This window comes from Meleagris gallopavo, chromosome 10, assembly GCF_905368555.1.
Source record: "Meleagris gallopavo chromosome 10, MGAL_WU_HG_1.1, whole genome shotgun sequence".
Classification (NCBI taxonomy): Eukaryota; Metazoa; Chordata; class Aves; order Galliformes; family Phasianidae; genus Meleagris; species Meleagris gallopavo.
Genome location: NC_139413.1, coordinates 23,635,567 through 23,660,349, shown reverse-complemented (window position 1 = coordinate 23,660,349; position 24,783 = coordinate 23,635,567). Strand labels below are relative to the sequence as shown.

General features: G+C 43.5%; 2 protein-coding genes across 6 annotated transcripts in view; one reads left to right on the top strand and one right to left on the bottom strand.

The window, feature by feature from the left end:
* The first annotated feature begins 265 nt into the window (after nt 1-265).
* Nucleotides 266-23,949, top strand: NRDC (nardilysin convertase). Its single transcript, XM_085232051.1, has 31 exons — nt 266-667; nt 3,374-3,692; nt 3,876-3,957; nt 4,320-4,473; nt 5,632-5,705; nt 7,056-7,151; nt 8,050-8,172; nt 9,371-9,428; nt 10,424-10,497; nt 10,667-10,736; nt 11,132-11,209; nt 11,622-11,742; nt 11,821-11,879; nt 12,255-12,309; nt 14,429-14,533; nt 14,804-14,927; nt 15,411-15,497; nt 16,092-16,211; nt 16,961-17,012; nt 17,845-17,995; nt 18,177-18,304; nt 18,642-18,804; nt 19,155-19,186; nt 19,493-19,631; nt 19,806-19,853; nt 20,203-20,255; nt 20,785-20,868; nt 22,711-22,801; nt 23,097-23,213; nt 23,407-23,496; nt 23,732-23,949. The coding sequence occupies exons 1-31, from the start codon at nt 315-317 to the stop codon at nt 23,927-23,929; spliced, it is 3,498 nt and encodes a 1,165-aa protein (XP_085088177.1). The 5' UTR covers nt 266-314; the 3' UTR covers nt 23,930-23,949.
* OSBPL9 (oxysterol binding protein like 9) overlaps nt 22,188-24,783 on the bottom strand; it is a 58,225-nt gene continuing 55,629 nt past the window's right edge. For all 5 annotated transcript variants that reach the window (XM_085232052.1, XM_085232056.1, XM_085232054.1 and 2 more), the window contains one exon: nt 22,188-24,720. In XM_085232052.1, coding sequence (XP_085088178.1) covers nt 24,646-24,720 — 75 coding nt within the window. In that variant the 3' untranslated portion in view covers nt 22,188-24,645. The remainder of the gene's footprint in view (nt 24,721-24,783) is intronic.

Sequence of the window (24,783 nt, the reverse complement as noted above, 5' to 3'; positions counted from 1 at the left end):
CGGCGAGCAAACCGCCCACAGCGAGCAGCGGCCGCGCGCTTTGCACGAGCCGATTGCTTGGGCCAGGAGTGAGCGGCGTCCGCTCGGGCCAGTCGCTGAAGGAACGAGGCGAGGCGGTTTCCCCCACGCCACCCGCAATTCTTCCGCCAATCAGAGCGTGTTCCGTCCGAACGAGGGCTCGCCATTGGGCCGCGTTCCGCGCATGGCGCAGCGGCGGGCGTTGACTGGAGCCGTGGCAACCGTCACTGTCACTTCCTCGCGCGGCGGAAGCCGGCCGGATTGGCGGCGGGGCGGCGGCTGCGCGGCGGCGGCGCATGCGCAGGCTCGCGCGCAGGCTCGCGGCGGCCTTCGCGCGGAGGGGCCGAACGGTGCGGCCCGTGGCGGAGCCGCCGCCGGCGGTTCGCGGCTCAGCCCGGCCGTTCAGCCCGGCCGCTCAGCCCAGTCGTTTAGCCCGGCCGTTTTGGCGCCGTGCGGCCGCAGCCATGCCCGGTAGGAACAAGGCGACGTCCAACTACGGCTGCCCGGAGCTGACGATGGGGCAGCAGATCGGGGCGAGCGGCCGCGACGCCCGGGACCGTTTGGAGGAGGAGGAGGAGCGCGGGGAGCTCGGTGGCAACGTCGGCGACCCCACCATCGTCAAATCCCCCAGCGACCCCAAGCAGTACCGGTGAGGCCCGGGGGGCCGCCGAGTGGGCCGGGGGAGCGGGCAACGGGCGCTGAGGTGGGCGAGGGGCCGTGAGGGGGAAGGAGCCGCAGCGCGGCTCTGTGGGCGTCCATCGGGAGGCCGAGATCCGCGCGTTTCGGGGCAGTGCCGACGGCGGCCCTTCCCGCTCGAGTTTCCGAGTCGGAACCCGCGTCCGGAGTTCGGCGAAAGCGCGGCGATGCCATTTCGTCGGGCGGTCCCCAGGCGGCACGGCTCTCGCCGGGCGGTGCGCGCTACCCTCTGTGCGGCCGAGAAAAGTTCCCGGCTGGCTGCTGGACGCGCGCCGCTCCCATTGGCCGCGCGGCGGTTTTTGCTCCTCCCTTCTGGTCCCGCTTCCTTGCCGCTGCCGTTTGCGGGCCGGGTTCTCGGCTGGAGGGACAGGGCTGTGGGAAGCGTCGCCGGCGGCGTGTTCTGAGGCTCCGCGCGCGTGGGACCGGAGAGCGCGTTTACGCTGCCGCGGAACTGATGAACAGCGAGGTCTGACAGAAAGGCGCGCTTAACGGGTGGGTTTCAGGTGGAAGCCGGGGGCTGCGTGTATCTCGTTGGGTTGGTTGGTGTATGTGGAGGTGAGCCTCGCAAAGCACGGATGCACGCTGCCCTTAGGACAGAGAACTTCGGTGCTGCTGGAGGCGAAGCAAGCCTCGGTCAAAGAAGTGCATTTCAAGTTTGAGATAGGTAAAGATAAGAGATCTGATGATGCACGTACGTTTTTTCTCCTCTGTTCATAAATTGGTGGTGATGCGTAGCAGTTGTTTTAATTTATCTTGGGGTATCAGTCTTAGACTATGATGTGCCACCAAGTTGTTTTCTCAAATACACTGTTCATAACAACAAAGCAGACTGCAGAACGTGTTGTCAGAAGTTTGTTCAGACAGAAATGATGGTAAGGCTTCTGTGCATGGGATGTATTCTGTCAGTTGGGACAAGGTGGTTACAGAAGTGTGGTTTTTTTCTTTCTTTCCCCCAAATTTGTTTAATTTAAGGACATGCTAATGTGGAATTCACAGGTTTGTACTCTTTGTTCTGGGCCATTTGGAAAATAAAAACATCTTTAAGTGTTAACCATGCATTGATAAATATTTTAGCATTTACTTAACTGCTGAACAATTAACAGTGGGGTTGGTGTGAGAACAATCTGTTCCAACTTACCCAAGATGTGTTCTGAAGAATTTTATTGTCTATTTAATACATTGTTTGTGTCAGTGCCCCTTCTGTCAGCCATTGGACTAAGTTGCTTCGCTTGCTGTGTTGTGATTGTATTTTTCCATCACTGTGTTGCACACTAGTTGATACACTTTTTTTTGATTGCACTTGTTCTTTTCCATTGGACTGAAACATGGAAAAAGAGCACCTGTGTTGCTGATGCTCTGCTGGCTAAAGCCTGATCCTGTGCTTCTGCGTTGGAACCTGATGGCATTCAGCAGCAAAGGGGTTATGTTGTTGCCTGCTACTGGGTGCTGTTAGAATCTATCACCCACAAGCCTGAAGAGAGTGGTGTCAAATTGGTATAATCTGTTCCCTGGCTTTAATGGAGGTGTGGGGAAGGGATAAACACAGCTATTGGATACACCTGGCTGAGCAGCTTCATGGCAATCAGCCTTCTGCAGGGGTAGCTCTGTGTTGTTCTTTGTCTACATGGCTGTGTTGCTCCCAGGGCATTCTCTCTGGGCACAGACAGCAGAAGCAGGCAGCTGCAAGAGGAGGTGGTGCTGGAAGGCATGCTGCAGCATTGCCTTGTGCTGCCTGCAGCTCCTGCTCTGCATTCTCCAGAGGCTGAAGCAGTGAGTGCGCAGTGCTCCCGGCTCTGGGGCTCTGCTGTGCATTCAGAAGTGCTGCAGCTGCGTGATGTGACGTGCGTGCTGCAAACGTGCTTCTCTATCCCAGATCGTTGGGACAAGTGGCTGATTGACTTTTTGCCCAGACATCTCAGCTCCATCTGTTCCTCCTGCAGTTTGTCATATGTTTCTGTATGTTATACCTTGCTCTGTGGTTTAAATGAAGGAGAATGCAGTTGTGCTTTCACCTGGTTATAGCAAACCTGTGGTGCTCAATGGTGCTGCTGTGCACAAATCAGGTGTTAGTGATTAGGAAACCGGGGCCAGAGCAGGTGCTTTCAATTCTGCATTTGAGGAGCAGTCGTACTTTATGAACTTAACACATCTATTAAAAAACCTGTACACCCCATTTGATGAAAAGCATTTGTAAAATCAAATAAAATGGGGTCTCTATGGCCTACTTTGAGGCAAAAACAAATATCTTAGTTCACCCACGTAATCTGTGTGATGAGAGCCTGCCAAACATGATGCTCTACTGATGTCTGGTTTCACCTATTCTGAATCCATAAATCTTTCTCTAACCTAATCTTTCTCAGGTGCTAGGAGCTTGTCTATTTCAAAGAGAGGCATAAAAGCCTAAATCAATATCCAGAGCATTGTGGGGAGAATGTCTTCTGCCTGTAATTGCTTGCTTCTGACACTGTTAGCTGTTAAATATCAGAAGAGTCTTTTTACTTTTCTACTGCAGAGCTGATCACCTTTAGCTGCCTTTATTTTATCAGAAAATCTCTGTTGAAGAAGAGAACTATTTTGGGAAATTCACAAAGGGCCATGCATGTATGTATGTTCAGATTTGGGAACTGAATGTATCCATTGCAAATAATTATTCTTTCAGGTATATCAAACTGCAGAATGGCTTATGTGCACTTTTAATTTCGGATTTGAATTACTTGGATGACACCCCATCTGCGTTATCTTCAGAAGAAGAAGAGGAGGAGGAGGAGGAGGATGAATCTGAAGAGGAAAGTGATGAAGATGACTCTGGAGCGGAGATCGAAGATGGGAGAGAAGGTTTTGATGAGGACTGTGATGAGGAGGATGAGGATGATGATGATGAAGAAGATAATGAGGATTTCAATGATCCCGATGACAGCGAATTAGAAGAGCTGGCTGAAAAGGAAGAGACAAGAAAGAGAGGCTGCACAGAAAAGCAGGTGTGTATTTAAAGCAATAGAGTGAAAAAAGTGTTATAGAGAGATTCCTTGTGCTCTGAAACCTTGTGATTAGGCATTCAACCTCATTCTTTCTGTTATGCCTGTTGATTTGTCTTATACATCTGTCATTTTCCTGAAGTATTTCTCAAAGCAGCTTTTACTGAAACTGTTGTATTTCCTCAGTCTGCAGCAGCCCTTTGCGTTGCTGTTGGCAGCTTCTCTGATCCTGAAGATCTGCCTGGATTAGCACACTTTCTGGAACACAGTATGTATCTGTTCCTATTTCGTCTTCTCCAAGTGCAAAATGAGTGCTAGCTAGTTCTGAATTCCTATGGTATTGTGTTTTTCGGCTGCCTGGTGTTTATTAGTTAAATAAATTTGTCCTTTTATGAAAATAGTGCCCTAGTGAGGAACTCTAAATGTGGGAGGAGGGATCAGGCTATGCCTTAGTGCATGCTCTTCTGTTAAACGTGGAGGGAAACATTACATAGGGTTTTATAAACCTTTTTCTCTGTAGCAGCAGATGGTAAACACACAGTACAGGTACAGAAGCCACAGAAAGTTCCTGACCAGACATCTTAAAATGCTCGTTTTAATTCGTGGTAACTTTGCTGGTTCCTGTTTCAGTGGTTTTTATGGGCAGTTTGAAGTACCCAGATGAGAATGGGTTCGATGCATTCCTGAAGAAGCACGGGGGCAGTGACAACGCCTCCACTGACTGTGAGCGCACGGTCTTCCAGTTTGATGTGCAGAGGAAGTACTTCAAAGAAGCCCTTGATAGGTAACCTTGCAGAACTGGTGGTTGGCTGTTCATGGGGGGGGGTGTCTGTGTGTGTGTGTGTGTGTGTGTGTGTGTGTGTGTGTCCGTCCAGAGCCTGCTGTGGGATTCCTTAGGATCCGTGTGTGAGTCCTAATGTGTGTGGCTCTTTGATATTTTTGCTACCTCTAAGCTAGTAGCATTGGTGATGGGAGAAATCCTGCATGAAGTGACAGCTGTTCTGAGGGAGGCTCAAGAAGGTGACTCATCCTCTGGAATGTCTGTCCTAGTGGAATTAGGGCATGGGTTTTGACTTTGCTGTTTCCCAGTGTAGTCTGTCAAGCTGGTAGCTGGAGTGTCTTGGTACAATGTGTGCCTCAAAACGATGCGTTTAACCCAGCCCTGGTTACTCAGTGAAGCGTGTATAATTTGTGAGGAATTACTTAACCTACTCCCTTATGCTGCAGCCCCACCTTGTGGGTGGTTTCCTTCAGTGAGAAGAAATTACTCATTCACAGGGGCATGTCTGCTGTCACTGTGAAATATCTCAGGAGGAGAGCAGGCACCACTGTGAATTTGTTTTGATCAAAATATATTCCTCCCATGAAGCCAAGAACTGGGGCTTGTGCATTTTACCAAATACTGCCTGAATTTTTACTTTATTAGATCTAATTCAGCTTCTATTTGCAGATTAGTCCAGCTTTTAGGTATTTGAAATTGGAAAAAATGGGAAAATATATTTGTAGTCTGTTACAACAGCTCATTTAGAGGAGGGGAAACAGAAATGGGGGGTCGTACTGAACAACTGAGGATTCTTGTGTGTTCCTTCTGAAGCATCTGGTGCTGGCTGCTGTTACAGCCAGGAGCCAGATTAAGTAGATCACTTGTCTGATCTGGTGTGGTGGTTCTTGGGATGTAAATGCAGATAATCCTGTGCTCCCCTCCCCCTGCACCACACCCTTGCCCTTTGCTTTTTGACACTCTCGCAAGAATGGCTTTTGTCTTTCCTTAAGACCAGTATAGAGACAACTGACTTGATGAACAAAAAATAGTAGATGTTGTTGAATTGTTTGGGTTTTTTTGTTTTCTGTTGTTTTTATTTTGATTATTTTGCTTTTTTTTTTTTTTTTCCTTGCTGTAGTTTAAAAGACAAAGTAAAGTACAATTTCTTCTCTTGCATAGGTGGGCACAGTTTTTTATTCACCCGCTGATGATCAGGGATGCAATAGACCGGGAGGTTGAGGCTGTGGACAGTGGTAAGAGTTCCCTTTTTTGTGTGTTTATTGCATCGTCTTAAAAGCGGTGACAAAAATCCACCTATTTTTAAAGATTATTTATTGCTTTCTGTTTGGGATTACCTTTACCTTTTTGTCAAGTTTATCTAATTGGACTGAGACACCTGAGAACTCTTAGGTGTTTTTTTTTTTTAATTTCATGGATATCAGTGGCTGATAGAGGAGAAACACTGAGAACGGTGCCATCACTGAGGGGGCTCACAGTCTCATTTTAATTTCAGGATGTTTGTCATAACTGGTAGGACAATTACATAGCACTGGGTAATCTTCAGTGAACAATGTGGCAGTAGCTCCAGCATAGCCCCACTGTTCCCTCCTGTCTTTTGGGGCTGGTGCAATAAGTCAGGGAGGTTGTACTTGTCTCCTTCTCCTAGTGCAGATTTACCTCACAGAGGGGAAAAAGAACCTGACACAGAAGTGTGTTCACTCCATTTTTTTAATCTGTAATGAATAGCTCTAGGCTGCCTATAAAACTTCACTGCTTTAGGAGGAAAAAAGTGGTATTGGCCGATACACTAACTGGTTCAAATGTATTTTCCAAGCCTATTTCTTCATCTGTCCTCTGGTAAGAAAAACTGGGGCAGCTCAGTCTTTGAACTTAAAGGAATGTCAAGACAAACAAGGACCTGTCTTGTGATGTGAGGTGGAGTTTCTCTGACATCTTAAGCTATCTTACACCTTCACTTGTAATGCTCCTTTGCTTGTGCTGGCACTGCAGCAGTGAGCTGCCCACTGGCTGATCCTGTGTGACTATGAAAAACTGGCTGCAGAATAATGCAATCCAAAGAGTTAATTTACAGCCCTGCAGTGCATGTTTTTTATTACCAGAACATGCATTGGAGAGGATGAATCCTTAATTTTCTCCTATTTGGATTAGAGTAAACTGATTGCAAAACTACATTTTTTGAAATATCGTGCTCATTTTTCAGTTTCTCATGTCACTGTTGTGCCAGAAGCTGTCTCTGGCCTTTTTTGCAAGATCTGTCTGTAGAATATCAATGGCCTTGTGTTCCCCTTACGTTTAACAGATGGAGGACATTCAGACAGGACAAACTGAACCTTTCTATGCTTTCCCTGCTTATCCTTTTTTTTACTTCTCAGCATTGAATTACTTCTTTTTCCTCTTGGCTTATTTTGATCACTGCTAGCACATGCTGTTTCTTATTCTATTTTACTATTTCATCATCAATTAAAAAAAAAAAAAAAGATACTCTAGACTGCATCTGTGTTTTGAGGGGTTTTTTTGTTTTCTTTTTTTCCCATGGGAACACGATTCCAAATTCTTACACGTCACTGCAAAATCTTTAACAGAGTATCAGTTAGCAAGACCCTCCGATGCAAACAGAAAGGAGATGTTATTTGGAAGTCTTGCCAGACCTGGACATCCTATGAAGAAGTTCTTTTGGGGTAAGTTTTGAATTAGTGTTATACAGCAATCATAATATTCAAACTTCTAGATGCTTAGAAGATGCACTAACGTGAGCTGTCTTAGCAGCAAAGCCCTTAAGAATAAAGGCAGCTGCATACTTCATGACTGTTTTTTAGCAATTACTGCTTTTTGCTGATGTTGGGAGTAGGTTGCCATAGGCAGATAATCACGTAACTTTCTGTTAAGGTAAAGGTGGTGCTTTCTGACTCATCTCTGTCTTGTTTAAGCTTGTTTTTGCTATTGAAATTGCACAGAAAAGTAATGTATTCCTGGATTTGAATCTAGTGAGGCTTCTCAAAGCAAATAATTCACTGTTGAGGTTGCAGAAGCAGACCTTCACTGTTACATGAGAGGATCAGAAGGGAAGTTTGTCCTTTCTGTCCTGGGCAGTAATAGAGTCCTTCTGAGAGCTCCTTCACTCTAATGATGCTGGTCGGTGTGTAAATGGCAGTGTGATGAGTACAATGTGTTTAGATATATCCAGCTTTGAAATGTATGTAATTTTTACAAAGTTCAATAGTGACATGTACTATGTCACGTTTTCCCCCTGCATTTTTTTTCCCCTCCTCTGTTCTGTAAGTTCCATTGGTGAGGAGAAGCTGATGGCAGACAGTGAGCTGTCCAGTACACAGTATGGGGGTCTGATGATACAGGAGGACTTTGTCCTTTCTTTTCATAGAAATATCAACTGTCTTTACCTAGGAACTGGAAAAAATAAATTTCAGTTAAAATTCCTTTAACTCCAAACTTCTGACAAGTGTTTTTAGTGTGATCACTGTGACTAGGCTCAGTGACAGGGGAGAAGAAATTATCTCAGCGTATCTGGCCTCGACATACCCAGTACGTACATAACTAAGTGCCTTTTAATTTTTGCAGGTAATGCAGATACGCTCAAACATGAGCCTAAAAGGAATAATATTGATACCTACACAAGACTGAGGGACTTCTGGCAGCGCCATTACTCAGCTCACTATATGACTTTAGTTGTCCAATCTAAAGGTAACATCAGTTGTTCCTTATAGAAAGGATCATTGCTGCTCTTGGGGTTGTGTTCTTGGGACTAGTTCAGCTTTACCCCACGCCATTCTAGTGGATTTTCCAGTCCTGCAGGAGGTATTTATATGTAGATTTTAAAACCTGGTTTCCAAATGAGAACGTAAGTATTTGTGCTGTGTTGCTGTCATTCTGACACTTCTTGAGCAATTTTTGACTGAAATGGATGAGTAGGTTCCATATTAACTCAAAAGGTAAAACCTCAAAGTTAGATTTAGAAGAGGAGCTTGTAGGATGGTAGCATCAGACCACTTAAGTGACTTAATGCTGCTGCTTTCCCTGCTGTGGAAATTGAATCACCACAGAAACTTGGTGTCCCAGTTGTCTTGTTCTGTATGGGGCTTTTTCCAGGGAGGTTTTAAAAAAACACACATTTCTCTTGGAAGGATAGACATTCTGAGTGGGTGAGGTTTTTTCCAGTGAACTGAAAAATTATTTGCAAATGGAATTTAATTTCATTTCAGCAAAGAACTCCAGACTTAGGAGTCATTTTTGCTGAGACAAAAGGAAAGGAGTTGCTTAGAAGTTCAGCATGTATTGTAGAGCTGTGCTGAAAATACAGCTGTGTAGTCAAGTCGGATTTGTGCTTGGGGGTTTGCTGAATGCAAAAACCTGATTCCATTTTCCATCTGTAAGATGAAGGGGATAGTCTCAGAGATGTTTATTCTTCTTTTCTATAGAAAATATGTTAAGAGCATTGGAATAATCGCTCTGATTATTGAGAAAATGAAACATGGCTCTTAACACAACTTCTATAGAAAAGGAGATGGGGAAAATAAATTTGTTGCAGTGCATTTAGGTGTGAAAGCTGCTGACTGTACAGAACGTAGGAGGTTTGGATGAGGCTGCAAGCACTGCTGATTGGGCAGGTCCCAAACTCAGCAATTCTTTCCCAGTCACACCAACTAGTACCAAACTTCAAATCCTGATTGTCTCAGGCTGACTTTTGGGAGAGTGCACAAAAACAGGTGTGACCAAAGGTGTATTGCAGTGGAATTGACTCAAACCCATTTAAAGCTTGCAATTTAGAACTTTGCTGTTTTCAAGTGTGCTGATTTACAGCTTCTTTAAAATAATGTAAGGTAGGATAAAGAATTTGTCTTTAGTTCTTCAGGAAATTCTGTTTGTTTTTCTTCCTTAATAGAAACACTGGATACATTGGAAAAGTGGGTGACAGAAATCTTCTCCGAGATCCCAAATAAGTAAGATTTTTTGACATGTAAAGGTGTTACAAACTAGAAAACTCTCCACGCTTAAAGTGACTATTTTTTGTTGGTTTGTTTTTTCAAATCTCTTAATGTTAGAGATGTTAGGGAAATTTAACACATGTTTATCCAGAAAATGGGCAGTTTTGAAAATTAAAGACTGATATTAGCTGTTTCAGGAAGGCTTTGTTTACACACAGCAGTCATTTAACCCACACACTATGCAGTGACAACTTGGAGCTATGTTTGCTTAATTTGTGCTGGTGCCTCTATTTCAGCATGAATCATTTACACCTAGTTTGCCATTTTGTTCTTCTTTTATTTGCTTTCTGTCAAGAGTAATTAAAACCAAAATAAATTCAGAGAGTTTCTTGAATTTTCATGTCATCGTTAGGGTGGCAAGTGATTAGAACTTGCATCTATTTAGTAACTCTCTTGCAGCGTTCTATCCAAAGAGGACGTTCTGCAGAGGCTTAACTAACTTGGGAAGCATCTAATTTTCCCTTTCAGTTTCTGCTTTTGCGTGATATTTATTTCTGTAGTGATTAGGAAATGCACTTGTATCTAATGCCGAACAGAGACACGTTTGTCTTTCTGACCCCTGTCCTTCTCTTATTCCTTTTCCACACAAGACTCTGGCTGGCCTCTGTGAATCTAAGGCCGGGGAGAGTTTGCTGCTGTGTGTTTGGCTTTCTGTTAGGAAAGCAAGCTTTTTATTGTTACTGCCTTGGAGAGAAGGAGAGGGAGGAGTTGATGGGTTAATGTAAATCTTGGGCAATTACTCAGTTGTGTGGGGAGTGCAAGTGAATGGCTGGTTTCCTTCCCAGCTGGGTTGGGTGAGTCCTGAAGTGCACCCTTTGTTAAGGGCCATTTTCTGCTTGTCTGCTGTTCTGCCTTCCTTGCTTCAGAGCTGTGTGTGCTGACTCAGGTGGTTATCTCAGTGTGGCCTCCAGGCCTCCCCAGTAACACCATGCTGTCATTTTCCTTTCAAGTGGTTTGCCCAAGCCCAGCTTTGGCCATCTGACTCAGCCTTTTGACACGCCAGAATTTCACAAGCTTTACAGAGGTAAGTAAAGTAGATTGGTTACAACATTTTGAATACATAGGTGCATGTTTCCTCTGTTTTCTGAAAGGATAAATAATTGTTTGGTTTTGAATAACTTTTAATCATTCTTCCTGCATTATTTAAAATTTCTATTTCTGTATTTATACTCAGTACATTTGTTTCTGCCTAGTTGTTCCAATCAGGAAAGTTCATTCACTGAGTATCACCTGGGCGCTTCCCCCACAAGAAGAATATTACAGGTAAGGTGGTGCTGTATTTTTCTTCTACTGTGTTTGCTGTAAATAACTGTATTGCCTTTCCCAGGAAGCCAAAGAATCTCACTTGTTTGTGCTATAGATTACTTTGGGTCAGCTGGGAGAACACTTTTAAAATGAATAAAACTGATGCAAATAAGATTCTTTTTATAAATTGAATGGCACTGATACACAGCAGATGTAACATAATTCCTCATGACTCATACCAGCCATCGTGTTCTGAATTCCCACGTCCTTAGCTTATTACCCTGATGCTACCTGAAAATGCAGAGCTTGTCATGAAGGCACAGTCAGTGTGGTTTCAGCTGTTTGTGCAGTAATTTGAATTCTTTCTGTAAAAAGTATAGCCTCATGGCATTTAATGTTTGAATTTCTTTCAGAGTGAAGCCACTTCATTATATTTCCTGGTTGGTGGGACATGAAGGCAAAGGAAGCGTTCTTTCTTTTCTTAGAAAAAAGTATGTATTTTTTAAGCATAATAACTAAGTGCTTTGGTATGATTAAAATAATATATGTGTTTTATATATATGTGTATATATGTCAGTTCCAGCCTGCCTTTTTAAATGTATTTTTTAGTGATATCTTTTAAATTTATATTAGGCACAAGTGTGAAATAAGTGGTTTCTGGTCTGTGTTCTGAGGACCAGTAGCACTGTGCCTGATTTTTAATAGAACTCCAAAAGCTAATTTGGCTTTTTCACTGACTTTCTTAAATTATATATCCTGAGGTTTACCTTTTTATGTTGAAAAACTTGGTGTGAATGGCAACTGATTGAAAGCCACTGAAGTAAAGCTATGATGTACAAATAATTACTAAGCTTAAATAAAGCTGGAATGAGTTATTAATAAATGCCTTTAACTCTTCCATAGATTTTGGGCTCTTGCATTATATGGAGGAAATGGTGAGACAGGATTTGAACAGAACTCCACATACTCCATCTTCAGCATTTCTGTAACTTTGACTGATGAAGGTTACAAGCACTTCTATGAGGTATGACTTACTGTAACTGAATTTTCCTACTGTTTTCCTACTGTATGGAAAAGGTAATCCATTCCTTTCTGCCTGCAGGTGGCCCATGTTGTGTTCCAGTATGTGAAGATGCTGCAGCAAAGAGGACCGGATAAAAGGCAGGTGTTTGCCATTACATCTGCTATTGGCAACATTTCCCTTCCCATTAACCTTTTGTTTGTAACGTTTGCATGTTTTGGTGGGTCCCTGGGGCATAAAGTAGTCAGTAGGAAAGCTTGTCTGTGTGGGAAACGTGCCTGTATTGAAGTTTAAAAATCAGTTTATTAAAAGATCATGCTTAGGGGTTTTAGTTTGATTTATGGTTTTGATTGCTGATTTTAGTGAAGTGAACTAGTACAGATGTAAGCTGTGCTTGTGCACATTTATTAATGTAATAAATGTGTTAAGGCACATCTGTGGAGGGCTGTGGTGTTGTGGTGTTAGTCTGTATTAATTTGGTATCTGTTTGGCATTCTTTTCTCTCTCATTTACAGAATATGGGAAGAAATCCAGAAGATTGAAGCGAATGAATTTCACTACCAGGAACAGGTATTCATCCACTGTTTTCTTTTGGCATATAGGTAAAGCATAAAAAGGATTTATTTTATTATTTTTTTGATTTTGAACCGTGTTTTTGAAGTTCTGTTCTACAAGAAGCAGACAGTGCCCTTAAAGTAATGGGGCTGTATTTTATGAAAAGCTTTTTCCTCAACAAATCCATGTTCTTTTCATTGTTTCTGTCCTAAGCTCTTTTTCTCTTCCAGTTTCAGTCATTAGACTCTGTGAGGTCCTGTGCCAGTTAATAGAGTTCTGCGAACTGTCTGATGCTTTTCAGTCCTTATGGTCTAATTTCACTTCAAATCAGTTATGGTGCTGCTGATTTGTGGGAATAGGAGAGCAGTGTGGGCTGAAAGGTTTGTCTTAATAGTGGCCTGGCAAGGGTGGATGTTAATGACCCTTTGTCTGCTGTTACACCTTTACACAGATGAATGTGGGTTTTAGTCAAGTCTTACTTGGTTTATCAAAGCAGTAATTAGCAAAAAGCATTAGGTCTTATTATTAAAGTTACAAAAAAATAAAGAAGGGAACACAGTTTAGATAATTTGAGAAATCTTGCTTTACCAGCTTTCTTAGCATCCCTCCATTTATCTGAGTTCTCATCTTTGTTGTTTTGTTGGTGTTTTTTTTTTTTCTGGATGGCACTAAAAAGTACTTCTGGGAAAACAAATCCAGGTTCTGTATGTGGCTTGGGAACATCGCTGAAGCTTATTGATTTCTTTAAGGTACACAAATACAAGGAGTACAAAAAGAAATGGAACAGGCAGTATTGGAAACGGAGGTTTTTTCTTCCTAGATGCTCCAAGTCTGGTCAGGTACTTTTACCACCTGCCAGTCTGCACTGAGTGTCGGGATGTTAGAAGCATCATCTGTAGCAAATCCTTCCATCTGCAGCTCTGCCTTCAGAAGAGCATATGGAGGATATTGAGTATCTTGAGTGGCCTCTGAATAACAGAGGAAAGGGATATTTGCAAGTGGTACAGACAGCAAGGACTGCTGCCAACAACCCTAAGTAATGCACAATGGAGCAGCAGATTTTATTTTTAATAGGGATGAGTTAACTCTGATTGCTAAGTGCATTTTTAAGGTGTAGCATGGTGTTATTTATTATTGCAATACAACTCTTATGAATTTGTTAGCAAAGTGTAATTATTACAGAATTAGAGCTGACAGTCTTCTAGCAAAAGCTTTCTGTAGGACAGTGGAGAAGAACTAAAAATCTGTAAGAGGTGGCTGTTTGGTACGTTGCATATGGCAGGAATGTCTGTTGTCCTACATGCACTCCCGTGATTCGGTCCTCAGCCCTTGCAAACAGTTGTTCAGTTTGAAGTCTGACATTTTCATCAAAATGAATCTATTTAATTCTGAAAGGTTCATATTAGAGTTCTTTGTGTTTGTAGTTCAAGCTATAATTTTGTGTTCCCATTTCTCAGATGTGCAGTGTCTTAAGAAATTCTTGGTCATGTTTCTGACTTTATTTTTAAAACGCAGACATGTCAAACTTTGCTCTTCTCACGGGTAGCTGTGGTCCTTATCTGGACCCAGGACCTTTGCAGCATGACGTTGGCTGGTTTAAAAATATAAATAAATAAAAACCCAAAAAACAGCAATGAGAAGTCTTTACCAGGCAGTTGAACACAGTCACCATACTTTCATGTCCAAATAAGAAATTTCTTCCTTCTCATACTATACAGCATGCCAGGGAACTTGGGAAGGAGCAGAATCAGAGAGATGTGTGCATCTGCATTTCCTCAGCTTGCTCTTTCCAGGTTCTAGAAATCTTGAACTGTGGAACTCTGTGCTCCCTGCAGACAAGGAGTGTGTTGTACTAGGACTGGAACCTAGTAGGTGTAATGACTGTAAGCACATGGTCAGGGCTGTTCCTTTCATGAAGATGTCATCTGTGATGTTTTGGGAGTCTCAGAGGAGTCCTCAGTATCAGAAATGGTTGTGAAACACGTTTAGTTTAATAACCACAACTAAATGCCATCCCAAACTCAGCATGTAACTCACACTCACTGTACCTGACTCTCCAAGATCTGCTCAGAGCAAGAAATAGATATTTTAACTTTTGCTTGTGCAAAAAATAGCTTTACTGATTTGTTTTCAGACAGATCCCGTTGACTATGTGGAAAGCCTTTGTGAGAACATGCAGCTGTTTCCGAAGGAGGATTTTCTGACAGGAGACCAACTCCTGTTTGAATACAAGCCAGAGGTGAATGTTCTTTGAACTCTGATTATGTGTTTTGATGTGAGGAAAATACAGGCATGCTGTATAACACAGGCATATATAGACATATAATTAGGCATATTACAGGCAGAGGTTTTGTATTTATTGAGTCACTTTAAATACCTAGGAAACAAGTTTTCTTGTGTGTGTAAGGTTGTGATGTCTTGTTCTCCATACGCTGAGATGAAGGAGTCTCAGCTGGGTCAGGCAGAGCCACAGCTGTATGTGAACTGAAGGGCTGTCTTGAAATTACAGATCATTGCGGATGCCCTTAGCCAGCTCTGTCCTCAGAGGGCCAACCTTGTTCTGCTGTCTGCTGCCAACGAGGGCCAGTGTCACCTAAAGGAGAGGTGGTTTGGAACGCAATACAGCGTGGAAGGTAAAACAGTGGCTGAAACATAAAGAGTGCCTGGTTTGTGCTCAGAGCACCAGTGAGAAACTGACTTTGTCATTAGTCAGGTGCCCCATCCTGCTCTGCCCTGGGACTTTGGTATCTTTTGATTCCTGCTCCCTGGGTTTATAAGTGTGAGGTGGCAGTGATCTCAGTGAGTGCTTCTCTTGGCTGTGGGTCAGGTCCTGCACAGATGAGCACAAATAATGAGGGACAGGGCATCTTGGTAACTGGATTAATAATTTGGGCAGGCTTGATTTACTTTGGAATAGAACTGCTTCAGTCCTGTTCCACAGGAGCCGTTAGGAACATATTTAGAAAAAGTCCCAGTAAACCAGATGAGACGAAGAAACATAGCATGCTGCAGAAGTTTGTGGAAATGGTAGGAGCTAAGAGATGAGATGACTGATCTGGGAGATAGGAAAGCATTAGCTTCCTGCTGAACTAAATGTATTTCATATTTATTAATAGATATTGACAAGAACTGGAGTGATTTATGGGCCAGTGACTTTGAATTAAATCAGGATTTACACCTTCCAGAAGAGAACAAATACATAGGTAAGGCACCTGACCATGAATGAAATCTCCCAGTATTTTATTTACTTGGGAGGTTAATGTGGTTAAATGTAGAAACAATCTTTATTTCCATCTGAACATCAGCTTTTTTTGCAAATCGAAACACTTGGGAATTCTGTTCCCTTGATTTTATTTAATAACCTTTTATGTGTAAGTGTGAAAACTGACTTTATAAAACTTTAAGATTGTATAGCCCTAACAGATCTCCCACAGACAGTGAACATTAACACAAACTGTAGACACCCACGGGGAGGAATTTTATTTGCTTAATCTACTGTTTTTGAAAGTAAATAGCATCTGGATTTGCTGCCAAAACCAAATAAAATATCAGCTCGTAATTTACAGCCTTTATGAAGCATAATGTTGCCTCTTCTGTGCTGCTTGTAAGCCAGTATTCTGTTAGAAAACGGAAAAATGAATGTTCTTTGGGCCCAGGGAAGCAATTTCTGTCATGTATAATCTAGCAAACTGGGAGGAGTAAATGTCTTTTGCTGATAGTTTTGAAGACTGTAATGCATTTTGTCTGTCTGTGAAAGCCGTTAACTTCTGCTTTTGGTTGGTTTTGATTTTTGTTAGCCACCGACTTTGCTTCGAAGGTTGCTGACTGCCCAGAGACAGAATATCCTGTCAAAGCATTGAGCACACAGCAAGGCTGCCTCTGGTACAGGAAGGATGATAAATTCAAAATCCCCAAAGGTAAATGCCTTAAGGCTTTCCTAAGATGACAAAGCCCTTGTTTTTACCAGACAGAATTTATTTGATAGGCAGTAACTCATGCAGATCTTCACCATTTAAGCTCGAGTGTTTACTGCCAGCTCTTCCATGGTCCTTTTGACACATTCATTGACTACAATGCAAGAGGAGCGGGTGCACTACCCTGCAACTAAGAAACCCTGCAGATCCCTCGGGCTAAAAAGTGGAATCACCAAAACATTCTGAAAACGTTGGCTTCAGAGAGCCTGGCTATGGACAGAATTTGGCATACAGAATAGACTACAGTGGCAGGTCGTGAGAACAAAGAACATCATAGTTAGAGAAAGCCGTAGTCTCTTCTACAGGCAAAGAAAGATAGAGTCTGCATCTGGGACACATGTGGAAAATGTACTGCTCTTTTCAAGCGGAACGACGGTCTTTAGTGTCTGCTAAGCATACATTTTGTGGAATTTTCTAGAGCTGTTTGTATTGATATTGATCACACCACGTATCTAAGTATCCTATGAAGTATGGCTTTGTGTTTTCTGACAGCTGATATTTGTAAGGAAAGATTTTGGATTGAAAAAGAGAAGGCATTTGATGATGATTTAATATAAGCAAAAATGCATTCTTATAGCTCAGTGACATTTCTCATTAGATTTGAATTGTGACCATAGAATGTGATGGAAAAAAGATTTGCCTTTGGGAAGTGTCACTCCTTATGTCTCACTGAAGTCTCTTTTCCCCACCAGGTTATGTTCGTTTCCATCTGATCTCTCCGTTGATACAGCGGTCTGCAGAGAAGTAAGGGCTGTGTTAGTTGTGCGTGTTGGGTGGGGTAACCATAGTGCCACACATAGTGAAATGGTGTGCAGAGAGACTCGTTTTCAACTGGAATCGAATAAGGCTTCCTTTTCTTATTCATCCATTTGTTGTAGTTTATCTGTCATTTGGCAAGAGTGGTTTTGAGCAGGCCGTCACTGGGAGGAGTTGGTCCTGCAGACAGCACGGTCATGGCCTAATCCAGGGACTTGGGGGCCTCCAGGAGCAGGTGAAGAGCATAATGACAGTGTCTGGAACCACGTGTTGCACAGACTCAAGATGATAGCTCTGCACACAGTGCACCTTTGCTAATCTTAGGCTGGCACTGCTGTCTGCAACAAATTTCATAGTGGTTTTATTCTGGCCTGTTGAGACCTGCACAAGGAGTGTTTTAGAAACGCCATGGGGATTTATTTTTTGCATTTTGAATTGGAGTCCAGGCAGCAACAAAAATCTGGAAGTTTGAGACAGGGCAGCAATGTCCACATTGCAGTCTGATTTGCTGCAGCTTATCAATTTTGATATTGGTAAACAGTGATCTCCTTCCAGTGTTGTTACAACGCATGTTGCTATGCTGAAGTAATCCTATAACGTGAAGCTGGAATCATTCCTTGCAAAGAACAGCTGAATATCAAAGTAATTCTTAAGTCGTGCCTTCTGGGTGAAGGGAAATCTGCACTGTGTATTTCCAGATTTGTTAAAAATTGGTTTGAGTCTCATTTTGCCCAAGTTTTCATTTCTGTTGGAGAATTTCTTGTGTGTACAACCAAGCTGATTACCCTCAGTTTATCCCTCTGCTCTTTTCTCTGTGCAGCATAGTGTTGTTTGATACGTTTGTAAACATCCTTTCTCACAACCTTGGTGAACCAGCTTATGAAGCAGATGTCGCCCAGCTGGAATACAAGCTGGTGGCTGGAGAGCACGGCTTAATCATTCGAGTGAAAGGATTCAATCATAAACTACCTGTAAGTGCTAACTAATTAATTTGCTAAGGAATTGTGTAGTGAAGAATATCAAGCAGAATTGAGGAATGTGCTCTAGTGTCTTTTATGTTGATCAAATGATTCTTTTTCTTTTAAGCATTATATTTGGAATAATTCCGAGTTGGTTGTCTTTTCAGAAAAATGACTTCTGTTTTCTTTACAGCTTCTGTTTCAGCTCATCATTGATTACTTGACCGACTTCAGCTTTACTCCAGCAGTTTTTGAAATGATAACAGAGCAGCTGAAGAAAACATATTTCAATATTCTTATCAAGCCTGAGACTCTGGCCAAGTGAGTTTTGGAGGAGGGTAAAGGAGGCTGCACTGCAGTTGTTGAGGTTGAGCAAAGAGCCCAGAAATCACTGCTCTGTGCTGGTGGAGGTTTGTTCCAGGGTAGCTCGTGGCTCTGATTGCTCAGTATATCAAACTCAAGGCTCAGACCGGGCCTGCAGGTAGCTGCTGTTCTGAAGCAGCCAGCAGCAGGGGCTGAGGCAGGGCAGGGTGAGCCCACAGCAGTGCTCCGGGTACTATCTCCCCATCTCCTGTGTGCTCCTGAGTCAGAAGTGGGATCACTTACATTAAGCAGTTCCTGGTGACTTCTGGCTTTGTTTTCCTTCTGCTTATTGCAGGGATGTGCGTCTCCTGATTTTAGAACATGGCAGGTGGTCTATGATAGACAAGTACCAGACGCTGATGAAGGGCCTTTCCATTGAGGCTCTCTCATCCTTTGTCAAGGCTTTCAAGTCACAGCTCTTTGTAGAGGGCCTTGTGCAAGGAAACTTCACGAGCAGGGTAAGTACAGCTTCTGCAGCTGATGCACATTGGAATGTGTTCTTAGAATGGACTTAAACGCTGTTGCAAACACTCTTTCATCTCACCTGCAAGCTGGTGGCCTTTTGTGTACCAGTTTGCTGATGCAGGGCAGCTTCATCCCCAGCAGCTCAGGAGTGCTCACATGTATAAAGCCTCCTGGTGCAGAGGTGTCCAGAGGGACTTGGGATAAAGTGAAGCAGTGGGGACAAAGGGGGTTCAGCTGTTCTTTGCTTGTGAGTTCACCTTCCTCATGTCATGCCGTTTGGTGTGTGGCTCTGAATTGCAGTTAGCAATTCTCTTCTGAATAAAAAACATATTTTCTCTCTTAGGAAGCAAAGGATTTCCTGAATTATGTTGTTGAGTGAGTATCTGACTCCTACACCATGCATGTGGTAACTATAATCAAGTTAAGATTCCTTTTCTGGAGCAAGGGGCTGGGGTGGGAGCATTACAGGAATTTGCTTCTCCCTCCTGGGACATTGCGCTGCTGGCACTTCCTGCAGGTGCCCATATTCCTCACAGCAGCATGGGCGGGACTTTGTTCTGGTTTGGGGAAGATCATTTTGGGAAGATAATGGCAGTCTGTGCATGTGAAGATGTGGGTGCTTTATTGGCTGTTGTGGCTGTGAGTGGGTGTTTGACACTTCACTGCTTGTGCTCTCTTCAGAAAGCTCCAGTTTGCTCCGCTGGCCCATCCCTGCCCTGTGCAGTTCCGAGTGGTGGATCTGCCCAACACACACCTGCTCTGCAAGGTCAAAACACTCAACAGAGGCGATGCCAACTCTGAAGTGACCGTGTATTACCAGGTAGCGTGTCAGCTCGGTGTGTTCTGCCTTGTTCCTTCTGGTAGCTCCTGGTGTAGCAGTTGTGCTCATATTACAGTTTCTGAACACAGATGTTACAGAGTGCTCCAGAGTTGTCACCTTGATCTATGTAACTCCATGAAATCACCTTAAATTCTTCACTTTCTTTCTCTCTAGTCAGGTGCCAGGAGCCTCAGGGAGTATACCCTTATGGAGCTGCTTGTGGTAAGTTACAGTTCGTGTCTCACAGCCCATGAGATGTTACTTGCAGATAGCGCCATGGGGCTAAATGGACAGGGACAGTGAATATCTAACAAAGGGCACAGCGTGGATCTGTTGCTCATTCTGAGTAAAATTGTTTTTGGGACAGGATATCCAAATGGCTGCACTGAAGGACAGAGTGGAAGAGTTTTCTTTAGTAATGCAGAAGACTGAGGCCCTTCTTTGTCCCCTGTGTGCAGCTGGAAGGGCAGCAGTTGTTTTCATGTGTTGTGATCCTACTTCTGTACTGAGCCACAGTGGAGGCTGCAGAGGAGCACCACTTCTGTTGTGACACATTTGTGCTTTGTTTCAGATGCACATGGAAGAGCCCTGCTTTGACTTCCTGCGAACCAAGCAAACCCTCGGGTGAGTTCACTGTGGGCACAGTTCCCACACACCTGCTTTGGGGTTCCTGGTGTTCTATCTTTGGAAACTCCTGCACAGTGGCTCATTCCTGATTTAGTGTAATAGAAACAGCACTGAAAGATGTTAAAATTGCAAGCACCTGCTGACATGAACTGCAGCTGAGTTGCTCCAGAGACTCTTAAGAACAGCATCTATGACCTGTGTGTGAACGTGGAATTATTCTGCATGAAGCTGTTCCTTCCCTTCCTCCACCAGCTTACCGTTCCCTAGGGCTACTTTCACAGCATCTCTGTCTGCCCCTTGAAACTGACACAAACCTTTCACAGCTACAGGTTTTTTGCTGTATTTGTTAATTCCCACAGATGATCTGTCAACCTTTAAAGATGTCCCAAAAATGAGAAAATACTGAAAAAAAGATTTGAGGATTTGAGACTTTTTTTGGTAAAGCACCAACCTGTAGCATGTCTTGTAAATGGAGATGTAATTGTTCCTGTGAAATGACTTGTGTTTCCCCTTTGCTTTTTTTAAGCTACCACGTGTACCCCACCTGCAGGAATACTTCGGGGATCCTTGGCTTTTCTGTCACAGTTGCAACGCAGGCAACCAAGTACAAGTAGGTGTGGAAGCATGGCTGCTGCAGGCTGAGTAAGAAAGCTGTCAGAGCAGGATGTGTGTGGGGTGATATCAAAACAGGGCTGCACACTCAGGCAGCAGACCTTGTGTGTATTGGGGTAGTGAATACCTTAGAATCATAGAATCACTGAGATTGGAAAAGACCCCAAAGGTCATCTAGTCCAGCTGTCCACCTACCACCAATACTTCCCCACTAAACCACATTCCTAAGTAGAACAACTAAACATTTCGTGAACACATCCAGGGTGGGTGACTAAACCATCTCTCTGGGCAGCCTATCCCAGTGCCTGCCTAATCACTCTTCTGGAGAAGAAATTTTTCCTAATATCTAACCTTAACCTCCCCTGATGCAACTTGATGCTGACTGATGCAACCTGAATCCATTCCCTCTAGTCCTGTCACTACTTATGTGGGAGAAGAGGCTGACACTTGCCTCGTCACAGCCTCTTTTCAGCTAGGTGTAAAGAGCTATAATGTCTCCCCTGAGCCTCCTCTTCTCCAGACTGAGCAATCAATCCCAGCTCCTTCAGCCTCTCCCCGTAAGACTTGAGCTGCAGACTCGTCACAGCTTCATTACCCTTCTCTGAACACACTCTGGGACTTCAATGTCTGTCTTGTAGTGAGGGGCCCCAAACTGAACACAGTACTCAAGATGCAGCTTCGCCAGAGCTGAGTACAAAGGGATGATCCAAATGCTACAAGCCCCTCTTCAGATACTGAATGGGTGCTATCAGCTGGAGCTTTCTTCCCAGCTCTCAGTCTGTCATGATAGGGGAGGTATTCCACCCTAGAATTGTTTTTGTAGCCCTCCTCTGGACGCACTCTATCAGGTCCACATCTTTCCTGCTCTGAGGACACCAAATCTGGATGCATATTTCAGGTGAGGTCTCAATAGTGCAGAATAGAAGGGCAGGACCACCTCCCTTGACCTACTGACCACACTCCTTTGGATGCATCAAACAGTCCACCCATCAAATCCCTATCTTTACAGCTTAGAGAGAAGGATGTTATGGTAGGCTGTGTCAAAGGCTTTACTGAAATCCAGATAGATAACAGCAGTGGCTCTTCCGTTGTCCACTGATGCATTTGCACCATCATAGAAGGCCGCTAGGTTGTTCAGGAATTACTTGCCACTGGTACAGCCATACTGGTTTTCTTGTATTCATCTCCCTGTCTTTCATGTGCCCTAGCTTCCAGTAGGATGTTACATGGTCTTTTGTGGTACAGAGGTGAGGCTAGCAGGGCTCTAGTTCCCTCAAGGAAAGTGAAGGAAAATTGTTAAAAAAAGAAACTATAGAATTATAGGTGAGAAATGGCTATTCGTTTATTGTAAATGCTGTGAACTGTTGGGACAGGTACTGGTTTAGGTTCTAATAAAGAAAACGGTTGAATAATGTGCAGCAAGGAAGTTCTCCAAATCAGTGTTGTCCCACACTGCTATGGAATCACGTACGAGCTTGGTCATGGGGTATAGCAAATGCTCAAACTAATTATGCGTCCACATTCCCCGTTGTATTTTATGGTGTATTTATACAACATCCAGCTGAAGAATTATTACTGACAGAGCGTGCTGCTGCTGGCTGCACTGCAGCCCAGTCCTGCATCGCAGCGGCTGTGCCTTCTGGCTCAGTGAGGTCCCTGCATTTGAGCTGCACTTAATATAGAGCACTGTTCTGATTCTCCAGTATAAGAGAAAATAGAAAAGTTGGTTTTCATGGGTGCGTGAGCTTCTGGGAATGGGGGGAAGCCCTGTATGTTCCACAGTCTTTTTTTGTTTGTTTTTTCCTGCCTGAGCTGAAATAATTATTTAACTCTTGTTTAGTTCCGAATTGGTTGACAAGAAAATAGAAGAATTCCTTTCTTGCTTTGAAGAGAAAATCAAACATTTAACTGAAGAAGCTTTTAACACCCAGGTAAAGATCAAACTTAAAAAGCTTTTTCTTTAACTTCTAAATGACACTTGAACTGAAGAGTTTGCTAATACCAATCCAGTGTATTTCTGAGGTTTTCTAAACAAAGGACTCTTGTTTAAGTCCTGGGTCTTGCTCTGTTCTTTCAGCAGTTGCTCTGAAAAGAAATACTGAGAAGTTTGAAAACAAGGAACTGCCTTGTTCATGTAATCTATGTTTTCTTTTATCTTCAGTAAAGGTGAGGGTTGATGATATGTAAGCCCTCTAAACCTTTTCTTTCCCTACCTCTCACACGTAGGTTACAGCTTTGATAAAGCTTAAAGAATGTGAGGATTCCCATCTCGGAGAAGAAGTAGACAGGAACTGGAATGAAGTTGTGACACAGCAGTATCTCTTTGACCGGCTTGCCCGAGAGGTGGGTTTGCATCCCTGCACACAGCCCAGTTCAAGCTACAGCACACAGACGGTGGGATTTGTGCTGCCACTACCACATGGATTGTAAACATGGTGCTTTTAAGAGGTCTAAGGGGATAGCTCCTGCAAGGAAACCATTTTTCCTTTTAAAATCACGATTGTTCTGTTTATAACCTCATTCCTTTGGGTTTCAGATAGAAGCTCTGAAGTCTGTTACAAAATCAGATCTGGTCTCCTGGTTCCAAACTCACAGAAGCAGCACGAAGAAAGTGCTCAGCGTACACGTGAGTAGTTCCAGTCAGCTCGGTGGTGCCAACTTGTGAAATGCCACACTTGGTAACCTCCGAGATCTCAGTAAGGCTGTATGGTAGGAGAAGCAATGGCCTCATTTCTTTTCATTTGGTGATTATCCACACATCTGGTTATATTACTACATTTTCAGGCAGATGAACAGTGAGAGATATCCATATTATAGAAACAGACCCAAGTTTTTTTCTATATGGCAACTTTTTTTCCCAGGTGGTTGGATTTGGAAAACACGAAGGGGATGCAGAGGTTACAGCTGCCTCAGAAGCACAGAGTTCTTCATCTGGTGAAATACCTCATCTTAATTTCTTGCCCCCCTCCTCCCTGATGGCTGATGTTACTTCCATCAAGGACATAAAAGCTTACACATCAACACTGAATGTTCTCCCTTACCATAAAATCTTAAAATAAAAATGACATTTTGCCCTGCAGTACTGTGTAACACAGGTGCTTTCTGCAACCAATATTACAAACCTATTTATTTTTATTAAAACAGGGCTGTAATATTAACTGTGGCAAGGAAGTTTCCTTCACGTGGTTTTCCACCACTCCCCCCAACCCCTCCCCTCAGCACAGTCACAACCCCACACAGCCCCATCCACCAGTGGGAGAGAAAAGAGAGCTTTCCCTTCTCCAGCTGTGGGAGGGCAAGGGCTGCTGTTCTGTTCCAGCTGTCTTGTGCATCATTCCTACAGTGCTGTAGCAGTTTAATAGCAGTTACATCTCCTCAAAGAAAGAATGTTGCAGTAGGAATTAGAGTGGGTGGGAGAAACAGGAATATAATGCAACTGATAGAGCAAAATGTCAAGGCCTTCACAGTGGTTATACAAGGTGTATGTCACAGCCCAGATGCTTTAGAAGCATCAGTGGAAGGGCTCCAGCAGCCTGCCACTGCAGCCTGCATACACTGCCAGTCCAGCAGAAGTCACCGTGCAGCCAAGACACTTCCTGTTTTGTTTAGTTGCTTATCTGCATCACTAAGTCCGCTATCCCTGAGATAGGAACCACTGTAACTGGAGGGGACAGGTGCTCCAAACGTTACGTATGTGACAACAGATGACTGTCTTGGTATCAGGTGTGAACTCTGCTAAGTCAAGGCCTGAACATTTTCTGTTTTTCTAATCCACTCAGTGTTTACTGGCAGCGAGTCGTTTCAGTAGTGGCTCATCGTAAACCCAGCATTCTCCATCTTCATGGAATAACTAGAGAAAAGAGAATAACTAAGAATAAGCTTTTTATGCCTAAATTGCAAAGGGACAGTAAAA